The sequence below is a fragment of the Echiichthys vipera genome (assembly GCF_963691815.1).
Source record: "Echiichthys vipera genome assembly, chromosome: 16".
Taxonomy (NCBI): domain Eukaryota; kingdom Metazoa; phylum Chordata; class Actinopteri; order Perciformes; family Trachinidae; genus Echiichthys; species Echiichthys vipera.
The window spans coordinates 21178701-21197033 of record NC_139841.1 but is presented as its reverse complement, the minus strand read 5'-3'; the positions used below and the strand labels follow the sequence as shown (position 1 = coordinate 21197033).

The 18333-nt window shown below is 39.6% G+C and overlaps 1 protein-coding gene across 4 annotated transcripts in view; it reads left to right on the top strand.

Moving 5' to 3' along the window:
* Positions 1–18333, top strand: part of mapk10 (mitogen-activated protein kinase 10) — a 35828-nt gene continuing 17495 nt past the window's right edge. For 3 of the 4 annotated variants that reach the window (XM_083929207.1, XM_083929210.1, XM_083929209.1), the window contains exons 1-4: positions 1–101; positions 11096–11167; positions 13677–13846; positions 17730–17859. In XM_083929207.1, coding sequence (XP_083785333.1) covers positions 99–101; positions 11096–11167; positions 13677–13846; positions 17730–17859 — 375 coding nt within the window. In that variant the 5' untranslated portion in view covers positions 1–98. Of the gene's footprint in view, positions 102–11095; positions 11194–13676; positions 13847–17729; positions 17860–18333 lie in introns of all 4 variants that reach the window. The other variant, XM_083929208.1, reaches the window with a different exon arrangement.

Genomic DNA, 18333 nt, shown 5'->3' with positions numbered 1-18333 from the left:
TAAAGTCAAGTCCACAGCTATGGTAACCGCAATGTTTCTCGTCGGGATGTTTTGAAAAGGACTGTCACCGGACTGGGATCGTCATCAGCTGGCACGGAATGGTAAGGCCGGGTGGGTTTGTTTAATGTGGATGCGATGCTTGCACCCGAGCTGCCTGGAGGGTGGAGGGATGCATATTGATCGGAAGGGAAGGTTAATGAAGTCCACTAGCGGTGCTTCGCTGGGAAAAGGGACATTCACACAAAAATAAATACTAATAAAAGAAAAATCCACCCTGATACATTCACTACATTCACCACCGCGGTTGTTGTTTTGTAACAACTAGCAGCACTGTGCGGGGATTTCATTATGGCGTTGACCTGACTAAATGCTCTCCATCCGCTATCCATCCATCATCCATACAAGCATCCTTCAGTAGGCTGAAATGTTTGTCCCTAAAGCATCCCATAATAGGCTGATATTCAGGCCACCTCTCTTTGTTAATATTCTCACTTTATAATCTGCACCATTTATCTCTGTAGCCACATAGTTTGATTGGTTTTTAAGGTGAATAAACACAGTTGTGAAGCACGTTATGCATTTTTGATTAAAGTGCATGGGGTGGTGCAAATGGATGATGCTCTTCAAAACACAAGGCTTATGGGCTACATACAGTAGGCCTACATGCAGAGTTTCCTCCTCCTCCCCCTCAGAAGTCAGCTGCGCACCTTGTGCATTATGCAGACCATCACTACTTCACCAGGGATATGGGGCCAGTCTGAGATCCACCATAAGTGCTAGGAAAGCACATGTTCTCAAGCAAACAGTCACAATTAATGGTGATTTATTGATAGTTATAGGTATTTTTTTCCCTCACTGGTGGTTTTGATAGGGGTGCCGTTATTGTTTGTGGTGCACATAAAGGGAAGGTTTAAGTGATTTCTGGAGGTTTTGTCATTAACACTGAACTCGTAGCGCAGATGGGATGTTATTCACCCTAATGTGGGTTACATTCTGTGCAGGACACAGTGGATTAAAAGAGATGCAGCCACAGAGGGAGGTAATTTCCCTAATTTCTTCTGCATATGGATGATGCCTATTATACTGATTGCACAGTAGATCATCAACTGAGGTTTTAGGTTTTTTGTGAGCATAACCAACTTGTTTTCTTACCCTGCTTATATTGTCAAATTTCCCATTCTTGTCTGGTGAATGCCCACAGTCACAGACAAATTACTGGTGTTGTTGTGCCGTGCCGTCAGTGAGTCAGTGAATCTTTAAAGGAGTCACAACAAACTCTCCATGTTCAGGGCAGAAAAGAGAGAGGTTTTTAGCGCTGTGACCTTGGATGCTGAATTATTCAGGAGCAGGCTTCCATGCTTGTGAAAGTGCTGCAGGGAACACGCTTAACAATTAAACAAAGCTTTTTATGGGTGTTTCTGCTGTGGCTGAAGAGAGTGATTTAACAGATACATAGGTTCGCCTTACTTCTCTTCATCCTCTTCATTATCAGCTCGTGGCAAAACACATGTCTTCTGTAGTTCTTCAATATTTCCGTTGAATTGTTAAAGTAGCTTTTATAAAAACAATCTTTTAAAGTAGCCACTGCAGATCTACACAAAATTATAGCCACTGGTATTGATTTGTATGTAGGCAGCTTGTTTGTCCAATGCAGAATCATCAATGGAAATAGCCAACAGCAGACATAATGCTGTCTTGCAGTAGATGATGCTTGCATTTTAATTCCATTTTGTTTTGCAGACTTTGGAGCATCAGTATACTAATCCTTTGTTATGTAACAAAAAAAGCGATGTATTAAGATGAGATCATGGCAGGATTGCAGGCATGATTAATCAGCAAATAGGAACTAGGGCAACAACTAATGATTATAAGTATGAATGAATCTGCTGATTATTTTTCAGATTGGTTGATTATTTATTTGGTCTGTGCATGTCGTGAAATAGTGAAAAATGCTCTTTAAATGTATCCCCACATATATACAGTTTACAGTGGTGTGAAACAGAGAAAAGCAGCAAATCCTCACAATAAAAAAGCTGACATTAAAGGGAATATTGGGTTTTTGCTTAAAAAAAAATTACTTTAAAAATGAATTATTAGAATTGCTGCTGATTATTGTTTTGGTGATCGACTAATTGTTTCAGTTCTTGAAGAACAATAGAAATGGGAATTATTCAAAAAATTATAAGAAATACATCTATTGGAAATAGAGGCAAATGGGCGTGCTGTTGATAAACACAATAGAAAGAGATGGTCTACAGGAGTTGAATGGATGCTGGTGTTGTGGCACTGCCTGGAAGATACCAACAAAACAGGCCAGCACCTTCATTTAAACTTTTAACACAACAACATCATGGATATATAGTGTTTTCAGAGGAGAGGAGCATAACCACACAACAAATTATCAAGTACCAATCCGGTCCAAGGTTGGCTTTTATTAAGTTCATGATTTTTTCAACACAATTCTTGCTGACCATCTATTACTTACACGTCCTCATTGGTCTTTTAGGGGGACATTTTGTCATGGTTCATGATTACTTGGAAGGTCAAAGTCGTCAGTAGAAGAGGATGGATCACTGAGGAATGCTGGCATGGTCTATCATCACCCAATGACCCTGACTGAGAGTTGTTCCTTGCTGCGTATTACTGTGGTCTTAATAATGTAGTGATGGTAATTCCAACAGTTGTGGTGTGGTACATAACAAAACAAAGAGAGAGATGAGAACATAATACAAATAATATGGCAGTTGAGAATTTATGAGTGAAATAAATGTATTGTGAAGAGTCATACAGCATCTCCTTTCTGAAGGAATAATAACATCTTAAGTTTGACTGTGCGTGAGTAGAAGTGTTTGTCTTTATCACTGATGTAGTGCTTGATTCATATAATCAAGCCAACATTAATAAGTTTACCAGAAGAAACAGTTTTCACATATTGTGTTTAACTTACCTGATGTCGATCAAAATGAACTTTTTGATGCTTTTATGTTCATAGCTGCTGGCATTAAATTACACAGTATTTCTATGACTGTAATGGACTATTAATGTTTTTTCTGACCGTATTCCTCATCTGAAAGGAAAGTTGTATGTGGGAAACAAGTCTTATTCTTATGAATCAAATTCAATTCTTGCTGCATGAAAGTTGATTCCCCGCTGCAGCGATTCTTACAGACAAACAAACAAACAGAGAAACATGCCTTCAGAGTGAGATGCACAGTTACATAATTGGAGTTGATCTGACAAATATGCAGCTTTTATTTGCTTTTGCAGATTGCTGAGTGTGCCTTTAAGCTGTGTTGGATTCACTCTGTAAAAACATTTTTAAGGGTCAGACAATCTAGCAACTCAGAGGCCATCAAAGGATTTGACTCCAGACTAGATATAAAATGCTGAAAACCTACCAAACTTTCTCCCTAAATCAAAAGTCAAAGCGTTAACCTGTCAGAATAAATTCTTCCTTTGCCTTCCACTCTGAATGTGGTTTAGAAATAAATACAAGGTAATAATAAAGAAGAACAGTGTTAAATATACAGGGAAACCAGTGCAAAATTCTGAGCAGACAGTGGGTAGGCAGATATTGAAGAGAATCCCGTTGTTATAAGGTTACATAAGAGTGATTTGGGCATATGACAAATGTTTATACATCAAGTGTAAGGTGTGGTAAAATATATAGATACCTTTGCTGAAGTGATCTATTTTAGAGAGCATAATCGACCGTAACCATGGCATCAGCTCTGTGATCATGTCGAATAAAACATTTCTGTGTTCTAGATGGAGGTTGTTCAGTAGTTTCACTAGAGTGCTCCGGTCTTTTTCCTCTACCGAATGTTTTTCACATTCTGTAAGAAAACCTGTTAATCAGATGAATGTACTCATGCACCTGCCAAAGCTGTACATGTTGCTACCATGCGGCATGTTAGAAAATTGCAGTGTAAGCCTTTTTTTGGCTATGTCTGTTGTTTACTTAAAGTGAATCAAGGGACGTGATGGAGACGACAGACAGAGATAATACGCAGCTGGAAAGAAACAAATCAATGAGATGCTAGTAAAAATTCAGATTCTAACAGCCTGTAGATGAACCTGGGAGCCGGTGCTACCTTGTTTTCCTGGCTGTATCTGCAGTTTGAAGTGCTTCCCTTCCCCTCCCCTGAGCCCAAATGGGAGGCTGTACTGCGTTTGGCTCAGGCAAGGCAAGGCTGCATACTGCAGGAGAGGCTGAGGCTGCTGAACCAAGCACTCACAATGGAGCGCCGAGGGAGGGGGAGGGGAGACGGTTGCAGCGAGGGTGGGAGCCTGGGAGCAGGAATGGGGGGCAGCGAGGGAGGGACAAAAGACAGGCAGGAACGGGAAAACGCAGGCTCTCATCAGTGCTGAGGATGGAGGGGGAAGAATGAAGACATAGATGGAGGATGTTGGGGTGTGCATTGTGACATTCACAAAATGTGAATAAGCATGAATGCATGACAGAGGGAAGGAGAGTGGGGTGAGGAGAGAAAACAAAGATGGATACGACAGGAAACAATAACACTGGTGTGTAGGACAGACAGGCGCATTGTGTTTTATCAGTCGCCCTCTGGTGCTATAGCAGTCAATCAACCTATTTAATGCAGGCATAAAACTTCTCTATAACTCGGTTTAAAACATGTCTTCCTTTATATACAATACTGTGGGCTACGCTGATTCAGGAACAGCCTGTAAAATACATACTGCAAGGGAGCAGAGTGGTGGATGCACCTCATTATTGTATATGTCAAACACCTGCTGCTGTAGTACTATTGGCACATAAAATGTCCCTTTATATTCACCAATCCATATAAAATGTTAAGATTTATTATTAATATTTTTTTTTTATATTTGTCTCCGAATGTTTCTATGTAATTCATTTCTAGTCAAACATCTTTAAGTCAAGAGACATGTTCAGTGGATATTGGCAGGACATCATCGTCTCCTGGCTGCACTTGTCCAACAAGTAATGAAATGGACGCTCATGACACACGGGAAATATCTCATATCCTGTCCCTCAATAATAGATGGAGGTTTGTTAGCTAAGAAAAGCTCTTCATCTATCAGAAGAATGGGCCCACCTGTACCAAAGCTGAAAAACATCTCACCTTTGCTGTGAGAACTTCACGCCTAATATTAAACATAGAGTGAGTTCTCCTTGTGCAACTTTTAACTTGTTATTCAGACAGAGGCTTATTCTGTTTTATCACTAACAAACAACATTTTAACTAATAATGATAAAGGTCCCATATTATAAAAAGTAAAATATTTTCATGTCTTTTAAAATCATAAAGCATGTTGAGCTGTTATATAAATACAATGCAGTGGCGTTGCAGAGACACCAAGGGTGCAGATGCCCAAGACCTGGACAGAGCAGACTGAGATTTTTTTTGGAGGGGGCTTAAAGAGACAGCCGCTAAAATGGAGCATTTCAGACAGAGGGTGAATACAGGTATATTCAAACAGACAATATGACAAAAATAAAGTGGTTTTTGGACATGAATGCATTTTAAACATGTTAGAAACCCAAAATACAAGTAAGAACCTTTGTCTGCTGTGAAAAGGGGCTAAATCAGGCCGCTGTGTCTGGCACACCTAAATGGAATGCAGCCATTGTGGATGTTATTAGTTAGACTTTGGCAAGTCAAAATATCAAGTGTTTAAATTCAAGCATGTTCACCTTTACTTGATGATTTTCTTTAAATGGTTTTCTTTCTTTTGGCTTCTTCTGACAATGCTGCATTCCCGTCACTGTTCAGACTTTAAATACGAGCGGGGAGTGGGTGAAACCGAGAATTTCTGACAGCAACGAGACCTCCCTTTTGTCATAAGGTACTACACAAGGGTCAACACACTGCTGGCAACATGGCTGCAAGGCCACCATCCCCAATACAGTGTTAAACAAGCAGAATCAATTCAGTTCATTTAATAGGAGCTATACACTATTTGGTAACACAACAAATGTAGCTCATATAAGCTATCTGGTGTGACTGTGAAAGCAGCATAAAATGCAAAATATTTGGGAAACTAATGCATAATTACATCGGATCATGCATCATCATTAAAAAAAAAATAGAAGTGGCTCTCAGTCCTGGTCCTCCAGCCGTCCAATATTGATATTGCTGATATTTATCTTGGTTGTTAGGTGTTTGCAGTAAACTTGCAAGTGAAACAGAAAACTTGCAGTAGACCGTGCTGGGAACAGGACCCAGTATGCAGAGCGATCATTGGTTTATATGAGGCATTATTGGCCATGAGGACGGAGGCAACAGAATGACCATGATCCAAATACCAAGGACCCGCCACAACTGCAGAGCACACACACACACACACACACACACACACAGAAACACACACACACACACACACACACACACACACACACACACACATAGTTCAGCATCAGCAGGGCCATGCAGCACTGGAGATTAATGGTCTGCTCAGTAATATGCATTGGCCCATTCAAGATAATTAAAATCTCTTCACTCGTCTTTTTCTGTTTCTTGGATTTCATTTGTTTTTTCTTAATTGTTTTCTCATCGGTGTAACAGATCTGACCTTTTGTAATTGTGCAGTACATTTGTGTCTGAATATGTTTGTGAGAACAGAGACAGAGTCTACGAGTTTGTTGTTAAGTTGTCCCTTAAACAGGTTTGAATTTGTGATCAAAGGCTGCTAAATTCAAAATTCACTATCAGACATAACAAGTCAATTTCAGAAGACGGAAGCCAGCACTAATAACATCCGGACTGACCTCTAAAAATTGGCAATTTTATACAATCTATACTGCAAAGAGTCCAGAACTCCTTTACATCCTGCAGAAGCTCTGTCGCTTTCTAAACTCTGATGCAACGTAGAGCAACACTCCTGAGCAACCCTTAATAGCAGTGTAGGGAATACTTTATAGAAATTGTAGTTGATGCTCATATCATGGAAAAGTTATTTGATACCACTATCTTTCCCTGATGTCTTACTAAAGATCAAGCCACCATATCATATTTCTTCTTTTTAATACGTCTTGAGTAGGGATGGATACAGAAATGTATTACTATTTGAGTACCAAACAAATAAAAAAAGTATAGAGTTGAGAATTTGGATGCTTTTGTTAAATAAAACGCAAAAAAGGGGTTTATATGAAGCGGTAAACTTCAGTGCTGAAAAATGAAGCTTACACAGTAGTGCCACAGTTCCTTGAATGACCACTTGAGGCTGGCTCCAAAAGTGAGTCATTCCCCGTAGACCCTCACTGGCTCGTCTGTGTGTTGAACCGAGAAAGCGCAGTTTCATGTCACGATGGCAAACGAATCAGTAAACCCTGTGAAGTGGACTTAAGGGCAGGACATGCCCAACTGAAATGTGGTCAAAGCATAACAAACCATTGCCCTGTCCATTGCCTTGTCCTTGCATATTTGGGTCGTTTTAAAAAAAAGGTTTATTAGAAATGAATGTGAATTATGATTCATTATAATATCTATGAATATATTTTGTCTTGAACTCCTAACTCTCTTGTATCACCTCCTTAGTATAAGCAGGAAGAGAAATTCAACCTCTCAGTCACTTAGCATTGGCTTGTAGCCTACTGACGAGACATATTGTAGTCAGAATGATCTATGGGCTTTTTAAGGATTGGTGCTGAGTGTAGTATTACTGTAGCTGCAAGAGCAGAGCAGCACTTCAACCATGACCACTATCAGCAGAATCTGGTCAGAGAGTTCAACAAACAAGCACAAAATCTGCAGTCGGCTTCATAACTGTGTTGTGATTTTGTTGCTTCTTCATGATTTAATGTTCCACAAATCAGTTTATCTTTGTAATTTTTGTTGATGTATTATCTCAAAAACATCTATCTGTTGAATTTGGCGAAATATTTCTACATTCATTTTGTTTTCTTACAGTTATATAATTTGATCATATCGTACAATAAAGAGAACGTTTGTCTGGTGTTAGTGAATGAATTACGACTAACATGCCCGTTCTGCACGTTCACCCTCACAGCCTAATGTCATCTTCAGAAATGATCCAGGTGGTGTTTGAATTATTACAGTGTATACTGCTGGAAGACAAACATTTTGGCCATGTGAGAGGTTTAATATGTTATGTACACAGATGGCAAAAGATTAAATCAGCACAGATGTAGCTAGCTAGGTGGCCTAGATTAATAGCAAATATTGTGCTGGTTAATGTGGTGCCCGTGATGTTTGTCATGTCAAACACACAGCTGTGATGTGAATTACATCAGTGGTTTGAGGGATTGCAACTGATTTATGGATGTGCAAAAATCTCATTTAAATCCCTCTCACTGTTTACTTTCCTTTACTCTTATTTCCGTCTGTGTATGATTATTATAGTTTTTCTCATAATATAGGCACTATAGTGAATCAGCCAGTCTCCTAATTGCTCAGCATATGGCTCAAAGAAACACTCGGACCAGTCCCAGCCTGGTCAGATGTGTACATGAACTGATGAAGCCTCTCGGATGAGAGGTGAAACGTCTTCCTAGACAAATAACCAAGTCCAGTTGCTTTTGACTGAAATTGCTTTGGGGACAAAAAAACACAGTACACCCAATAGTAATGCAGAGAGTAGGAATGTCAGCCGAAGGTATAAAGCAAAAGGTTGGTTTAAATAGGCCAAACCAGAAATCTCACGCCTTCATGTCCCACATCTCTTTTTTTAATGCTGCCCTGCTCCCTTTGGATTAAGCAGAGTCACTAAAGCCTTGGCTGTGACATTATTAGAGGAGTGGTGGAGACTAAGTGATACATTTGTGTCCAGGAAGTCCCAGATTTACCTCCTTTTGCAAATCCACATCCTTTCAACTGCTACTCTAGATTTAATGAAAAATGCCAAACCATTTGGGGACATTTGTCACTGGGCCAGCAAAAATCACATTTCTGTTCAAGCCAACATTAACTTCATACATCAATTAAGTTCGAAGACATTAGACACTCACATTACCTGTGAAACCCTTGACATGTGGACAATGTGAAAGCCACTGTTGTTCAGAGCTTTCTTCCTCTTTATTCATTCCCTACATTCCTTTGAACGGATCTGGCAACGGCAAAAGCGCTGAAAATGTGCAAATTTACATTTAAACCAAATTGACCCCTAACTGCTCCTTCACAGTAAAAGCACCCCAGCTTTGCAAAAACCTACTACACTACTTTTATGCAAATGCGATATCTAAAGAAGCCCTTAATTCATATAACACTGTGAAACTGCATGCATTATCACATCAGTGTCTGAATAAACCCATAACTCACAAGTCCCCTGAAGGTCGAAGAGGTTAATGATTTAAATGACATAAGAAATTATCATTATTTGAACTATGAACTATTTTTTAGTGCTAAGATTGGATTTTTAAAAAAAATGTATGAAGCATTGCACCATTTATTTGTCATAGCTTTCAATAGACACAATAACCAATGTAGTCTTTACTTTCAAAGGGATCCATTTTAAATCTCTCAGTTTTTCAAAGGAGCAGTAAAACACTTTTTGGAATAAGCTAATTAGCTGTTGAGAATTATGTAAGAAGATCGACAACACTTTCATGTTTCTATGCTAAATATGGAGCTACAGCCAAGTAGCAGGTTAGGTTAGCTCAGCATAGAGACAGGAACCAAAATTCACCAACCAGCACCTCTTAAACTCGCTAGAGTCCTGCAGGAATGAGTCCCCAAACCCAGAAATGAAAAGAGTTAGCATTTCTGCACTCCCAATTCCTTGGTCTCGGAGTCAATGGGTTTTATGGACTCTCTTTTTGGCTAGATGCCTGAAATAAAAGGTCTGTGGTTAACACGAGCTTAAAGGATTTTTATGAACAGTTTTTTGCCAAAGAGCTTAGATTTTGCCATAATCCAGAATCCTATGAAAAAATCCCATTGGCTTTTATTCAAAGGAAGGGCAATGCTAACTTGCGGGTTGGCCTACAAACGCCCACGTCATCCCTGCAGCACTCAATTATTACGTTTGTTTGATCATGCAGTCATAGCAAGTGTGGGCAAAGAAATACAGTAGTACAGCACATAACCCTTTGTAAAACCACACTTTCAAACTACACAGACACAATATAAAGTGTTAATTAGCTATCTTCAGAGGCGCTAATAGGTGGATTTTGCTACCTTTAAATAGAGCCAGGCCAGCTGAAGAAGAAGAAGAAGAATTCCTTTTATAATCCTGCAAGGGGAAATTCAATTTTTTCACTCTTTTATTATATTATTCACATTACACACACACAGGCCTGAAATACAAACAGGACCTATATTAATGCAATTAACTGAGAGATGTCAGAGCGAGGGGGCTGCCAAACGGATCGGCGCACCAAGCAGTTGGGGGAGGAGCTGTATCAATCTTCTCAACTCAGCAAAAAGCGTGTTTCCAAAAAATGTCAAACTACTCCTTTAGGGTGCTAATACAATCGGGCCTAAAAGAAAGATGGAAAGTATAGTGACATGTTGACACCATGTTATGATATCAGCCTTACTGCAGATAAAGGGGGAGTACGAGGAGTGGAAATATTAGGCTTCAGCTTGCCAGGAAGTCATCACAAACATTACCATATTGTCTTTCACTCCTCGCTGACAAGAGCTATTTACAGGTCTTTTTTCAACCCAAGTTGCACACGCATCTTGAAACACAAAGACATCGGTCACTGTAGCCATGCTATATTGTACTCTGATGAAGAATCAATTATATTGGTCTATTCTTGTGTATAGAGAAGCGGTAGTGAGGACTTGTTTTTCTCACTTTTATTGAGAATGATGGGGATGGGGAGTAGAGTGAACACAGCAGTGCATGCAATCCCACACCAGCAAAGATGAAAGTACAAGGACCAAAACAACTATTCCATCACTGTGCACATGCTAAAGAATAAAACTGCTCTGTTGTATATTATATGAAGGGTGTTGCAAGGTATTCAGGATAAATCCAAATGCAGATGAATGCACTTTTTGTTTCTGTACAGTACAGTTTATATGTTTGGGATCAGTTCACTTCTGATCATACATATATGAGACTTACAGCTTATGTACTGTAATTTCCTGTTACTGACTCAGTCACTCCTTGACTCTGACTCTCCTCTGTTTGTGTCTTACAGGTATTTATGAGCAGACATTTCTTATACAACTGCAGCCAACCAATCCTGGATGTGAAGATAGCCTTTTGTCAGGTGTGTGTTCCTTACAGGTAAAAAAGGTACAGTACTCAGTATTCACTTCCATTTCCCCTTCATTACTCTATGTGTTGTGGTATTGTTGTGTTGTGTTGTGTAAAAAGTGAGATAACTCCAGAACAATTTGAGATAAATGACATTAGCAACATTTGCTTAAAGGGATACTTTGAATTTTTTAAGTGGGGTTTTATAACGTAGTTAGTGTGTTACCTACTGTAGATGGAGGCCAGCACACCCCTAGAAGCAAACAGGAGGACAGGCAGCTAATGATGTACTGATGTGGATGGGGCAGCTAAAACAGACCCAACTGAATACATTTTTTTTAATCAATAACAGTTTAGGAGTACGCTATATTTAGAATTTTTTCACCACTTTACCTTGCTGTCAGAAGTTCATCTGGTGAGAGCTGAAGACGTTAAATATGCTCTCGTCAAAGCCACTAAGCCCCATTGATAAAAACAGTCATTTTACTTTGCAAAACACAGGAGTTGCTGATCTAACGCTGCCTTGATTGGTTAGTGAGTTTGTTAATTGTATTAGTTCCTATTCCTTTAAAACACCAAAGTCATACAATAACACAAACAAACTAACTGATGGAGGCAGCTGTAGACCAGCAACGTTTGCAAAGTAAAATTACTGTTTTTATTAATGAGGTCTGGTGGCTTCAGCTTACATATATAGCGTACACTTGAACTGATTTATTTTTTTTAGGTTTTCCTTTATTTTAGGATGCTAAAATACATTTTGCTGATGTCCCCGTCCACAGCAGTACAATGCTTAGCTTCCGTGTTGGGACTCCAGCCTGCTTCTCCAAACTTGGGGCATGCCAAACGCCATCTACTGTATTTGATACACTGATAAGTACCTCACACAACCCCTTTTTAAAAATCCAGCCTATCCCTTCAAGATTAAAGATATAAAGGAGCATAATCCTGTTAATGTGAAGCTCAAAATGGTTTCCACTTGTGATTAGGAGTTCTAGTTTAAACATCCTACGGAAAAAATATATTTTTTCAGAAGGTGAAGAGTGTCTAGCATTTTGTTGATAATTAAAATTCATGCAAGGCTATAAAAAGTAATTCAGGTAGCCTGAAGTCTTTATGTGACACTGAGATCTCAACTAAAGACAAAACCGTGAGGTGGCTTCCTAACTGAAGCTTAATCACCCATCGCCTCTTGAGCTGGACAGTATAAATGCAAAACTCCTGTGGCGATGTAATTAAATAAAATGTGCAGTTCAAATCACTCTAAAGTCCGTGCATGTGAGGAGTGCATGGTGTTTGCTGCAGGCCATTCCACTTTAGCTACCTGTAGCATTCATTTTTAAAGACACTTTGCATGGGATGTCTGCGTTACACAAGCATGTTTAATAGCCACTAGGCTAGGTGTGCAGAAAAGTCCTGCAGTCCTATGTATTGAAATAATTAGGTCATAGGTTTGGATGACTGGCTGGCCATGCTGAATTTAAATGTATTGCATCAAATATATACATTTTTCATGGTGTTTGTGGAAAGTGTTTCAAACTTGTGCTCCTCAGTAATACACAATGGCACAGCTTTGTTTGGTTTGTGAGCTGTGTTGTAATTACCCAGTGTGTAATTAACTGATGTTTTTGTCGTGGCACCATTTGTTCGACTGCTCTGCCCAAGTAATTATAGCCTGATTATTATTGTGTGCACATTCATAAAAGAATAATGTCTTTAGTCTAGTGAATGCAGTTAAGACATTAATGGCAGTGATGACATTACATGGCTAGTATAGTGCATGAAAACTCCACTCTTCTGTATGTTCTGTGTTCTTTATCCTACCATTCCAGGTTAACCTGATTCTGCCCGAACACACTTTGTTTTTTTTGTTTGGAAAAAGACCAATAAAAGCAGACACAGAGTTTTGACTCAGTTGTATTGATGGTTGATGATTTAACAATGATAACTAAAAGGTCCCATGTTGTAAAAAGTGAGATTTCCATGTTTTAAAATGATAAAACAGGTCTAGGTGCTAATATAAATACTGTGAAATTAACGAAACACTCAATTCACAGAGAAATGTACACAGCCCGTAATCAGAAACTGTGTCTTTAAACGAGCCGTCGGGACTTCTGTACAGTTGTGATGTCACAATTATATTATATTTAGGTAGAAAGTGCTGTTACAGTCCTTCCTTGCTGACCAATTGGAGCAGACCGGGCTAAAACAGGCACTAAACAGAGTGTTTCAGAGGTTGAATATAGGTATTCAGACAGACAGCATGAGAAAAATAATGTGTTTTTTTTTAACATTAAAGCAGGTAAACATGTTCTAGTAAAAACCTGAGATATAACCCTGACAATGAGCACAATATGGGACCTTTAGTAACATGAAATCTACAAAATGAATTTGACCTTTTACTGTTCTTGTGTTAATCGATGATTCCCTTGCAGATGGTTTATGACTTTCCAGGTAAGTAAACACATAAATCTTCTTCATCATCACTAACTGACTATTTCTGTTGTGTTTGCCTCATGTAGGGTTTTGGAAAACAAGTGGATGTGTCATATATCGCCAAACATTACAACATGAGCAAAAGCAAAGTGGACAACCAGTTCTACAGTGTGGAAGTGGGAGACTCCACCTTCACAGTTTTAAAGCGTTACCAGAATTTAAAGCCCATTGGCTCCGGAGCTCAGGGAATTGTCTGGTAAGTGCTCAACAGTGTGTATCTTTTATGTTCCGGTTTTACATTATATCATGCTATTTGATGTCCTTTTAATATAGTATTTAATGTGTGATTATCTTGTTTTGCTGTAAGTTGTTTCTCTAATTGTCTTGTAGTTTATTGCTGTGGGAGATCATTAAGGGAGGGGAAGCTCTGCTTATTGTTTTCACTGTTGTGTGAGTGAAGTGCTGCAAAATGTAATTTTACAAAATTTTATGAGGTTTACATGATTAATCTGGCTACCGGAGAGTCATGTTTTCAGTTCTCCTGCAAAACCCTGACGTGTTTCCATTATGCCTGACCAATCATAACATCTGAAAGCACAGCAGGCCACCGTGACTCATCTCTGCAGAAATGTTGTGATGAGCAACATGAAAGAGAATGGATCAGTTCAACGTAAAGCTTGTGAATGTAGAAATGTTGGAGTTCCTTCAAGGATAACTTTTACAGACCTATAATTTTAATCCCATAAGGGGTAAATGTTTCTTTTACCCCTTATGGGAACAGCAAATTTGTGTTTTCTAATACAGGTGAATAGGAATAGCTTAGATCATTTTCAGTTTAGAGGCATATCAATTACTTTAAACTATATATCAACTATTATTACTGTAGAAATGACTGATAAGGCTTTAGCTAAACCATAAAGTAATGTGTTTGTTTCAGAAAAAAAAATAAAAAATTAGGAAAATGTCAGAAATCCTGTGGTAAAAAATCAGTGATCATGTCTTGATTGTTTTGGTGAATTTGAATTGCCACAGACTGATGGAAGCAGAACACCCAGCTGAGAAGCGCACCTGTTTCTTCTTATGAACTAATTAAATAGTGACAATTATTTTATATTAGAATCTAGAAGGTTAGGCGGGTTACCAATAAATAAGCCAGAAAGAAAATGAATGCCACTAATAGTGTCAAAATATCAGTAGTGTTTCTCAGTAGACAGATGTAGACGACTGACAGATAAAAACATGTTAAATAAATGCAAAAAACAAATAATCACAGTCCCTATATTTAGTGTATGGCCACTTATGTTGTTTTGATTCACATATCCTCTCCTGTGCTATGAGCCGATGACATATCTGGTAGAATATGGATGTGTTGGCCATGAGGGCCTAACAGGATGGGCACTTACGTGAATCCTTAATCCGGATTGCAGAGAAAGCTCTTATTCATTGTAATTCATCTCACGCCTCCCCTGTCAGAATGCAGCGGTGCTACTGCCAAGGCTCCACTTAAAGGAATGCATCATACAGTCTATGTCAAAACACCAAACAGATCTATAAGTTATATTTATGTTAATGCACTGTCACTGTGGGGATATTGCTGCCTCAGAGACGCTCCCTGAGATGAGCCAGGTTGACATGTTTTATATCTGCATTTCTCACATAGTGTTTGAAGAATCACTGGCTCTCAACACTCTAAACCCCCTTGCCCTCCACTCGCCCTCTTTTATTGTCCTTCCTTTGCTTCCCATGCCCTCAGCCCCTCTCTCCTTCCGCTCCAAAGCAATTTTGTGCATTTGCAAAGGAGCTTGGGCAGCCTGTAACTGCTAATGCTGGGATTGTGCCCATTTGAAGGATATTGTAGAGATGGATGGCAGGGAGACAGTGCAAATCGAATTCAACCTGCTCCGCTGTGTGCTGTTTGGCTCTGCTTACAGCTGTCGTCTGGTGTCATATGGTGGCTGCATTACCACGACCAAACCACATAAAACCCAGAAAGACTGATATAATATTCTCCTGATTATAGAGATCAGAGGGGACACACTGGAATTGTCCCATTTAGATGATAACATGCACATCGACAACATAGCACAAGATTGTGAGATGGGTACTAATGTTGTGTCATATTGCAATAATAATAATACTTACAGTGACTGTGCATTATAATCAGCATAATCCCCAATTTGATGGCATAATCTCATCTGTGTAAACATCTGTCTGATTTTGCATAGACAGTTGGATTCCTTTCTACACACAGTTGAAACATATATGCGCTCACAACAGCTTGTATGCAAATTACAATGTACATACAAGCAGGGAGTTATCCAACAACAGGGAGTACAGTACTGTGCATTCTGCTTTTCTTATGTAATCAGGAGATTCTTGCCTCTGCAAAGCCTGAGAACATGGTAATGAAGAAACACTCGCAACACTGGCACAGCTCAGACTCACTTTGCCAATGTTGTCGCCCACAAACAGTACAATCTGTGCACATCTCTGCCCTTATGACTTTTGTGCTCGGTCAGGATGAGCTTTCAGAAGCATCTTAGGAGGGATGAAGGCTTTCAGTAGTTTAGCTGGTCATGACATCATCTATCACTCAGCCAGAAAAGTGATGACAGGCTCTAATCCCTATTGGATCAATGATTTTATGAAGACTCCACTGTTTCCATGGTCACACGCCAACCCTGGCCTGCTGTCTCCAGAGACATGACGAACCACAGTTGTATCCCACCCAGCCGTCCACAAACCCACACAGTGTCGTCTTGATTAGGGCTGCTGTCAGCCTGCATACAGCGCTGAAATTCAATGTGTAGCATCTTTTAGAGGGAACTTACCAAAAAAAGGTGCAGTCTAAGATAAAGCTGGGAATGTGATGTGCATGGCATCATTTCGGCATCTTTTTCTCGTCTAGATAATGCCTTTCATTGGGAACAAACACAAATCTACACAAGGAGGCAAACCCCAAAGGTTCTCAGAGGTTTGGAGTTGTGTTGAGTCAGCAAAGAACTCACTCTATGTAATGACCTCTAAATGGGTTTAGCCACTATGTGGAAAAAGAAGCCATCTACTTATAGCCTACATTTCCCCCTCTATTTCATTGTCGTACTATTTATTGTTGTAATACAGAACCCAATTCATAATCTTTTCCTAAACCTAACCAAGAGACAGCTTGTTGTATGGCAAATATAAAGCTACTGTCAGAAGCCGGTTAGCTTAGTTTAGCCAAACAGCTAGCCTGGCTCTGTTCAAAGGTAAATCTATCTGCCTGCCAGCACCTTTAAAGCTAGCTCACTAACACATCTGCACAAAAAAAGGAAGTGTCAAAACTACAAGTAGTGGTTTTATGATAACAGTTATTAATACTACTCTCTATCCCTTAAACATGAAGCTGAAGACACCTAGCTTAGTTGGGATCAGCTAGCCCAGCTCTGTCCAAACATAAAATGTGGCAGACTATTTTCTTGGTCAATCACAGTGACTTCCTGGAGTCTTGTGTTGCATTCACATAATGCTTGCTGTTATCCTGCTATGCTAACCAGGCTCATAATTGCTCTTAAATGGCTAGCAAGCCTGTAACCTAGCAGCTCTCTTTACATGTTGCGTTAGATGTGACAGATATTACCTGGACTTACCTGCGTTAATGCAACTTTTCCCAACTGTGTGTGTGATTGACTCACCCTAAGCTCTTGTTCGGCAACCAGTTTGCTCGATCTGGATGACTCCTCTGAACACCCCACAATGTCTTTATGATGATTGTTCAGTTTGCAAAAGGGTATACAGCCCGTTCATGTTCGTGAGAAGAATGCTTTCTCAGTCTTTTTGACTTCCTAAATGCTATGCCTCTGAAAGCTTCTCCACCTCTCCACTCAGGTGCCACTGATAAAGGCTCCCCCTTAATAGCCACTGAATGATTTCTCTGTTGCTTACAAGATTATACCTCTGGAGAACAATGTTTGAGTTTAAATCAAAGTCATCTGTCATCTAGTTTCATGAGTCTTTGTTCTCTTAGAGATGTGAAACATAATCATTTTGTTATGGTGGCCAACGACATTCAGGGTGGATTGTCAGAGTCTCATACAATGTCATCCAGCCATGAATACTAAACGAAAATTGTTCCATTGTTGTGTTTGTTTTTATTTCAGTGCGGGCTATGATGCTGTCCTGGACAGAAATGTAGCCATCAAGAAGCTGAGCAGACCCTTCCAGAACCAGACCCATGCCAAGAGGGCATACCGGGAGTTGGTGCTCATGAAATGTGTCAATCACAAAAATGTAAGTGATTCAGCTGAGGGCTAACAGGGGTAGGAAGGAATGCACAAAGAATAAAAATGTATCCATTGTCAGAATGAAGCACAGTTTTAAACTATACCCCAGCCAGTGCCTATTTTTGGTTCTCGATAAATCCCTCGGCTACAAAAGGGAGACTGCAATGTTGTGACCATGCTAAATTCGATGCCTCCAGAAATGTACCGAACTGGCAGAAGAGTGAAACAGAGAGCACTTCAAGGCATGAATGTAATCTCTGGTGCCGCAGTTTGAGCTGCTCTCTTCTTCTCTTTTTCCTCTCCTCCACGTTAGATCCCCACTCTTTTGTTCCAACTCATTTCTTCGGTTTACTCTGTTTCTTCCTCAGGAGTGTCCTTCAACAGGGTCATGCCAATTTTCGAATCCCCATCCCTCGCTGTAACTCTGCTGTAGTTTTGTGTCTATTTACTTTAACTGCTATATGTTGATCCTCCCCATGCT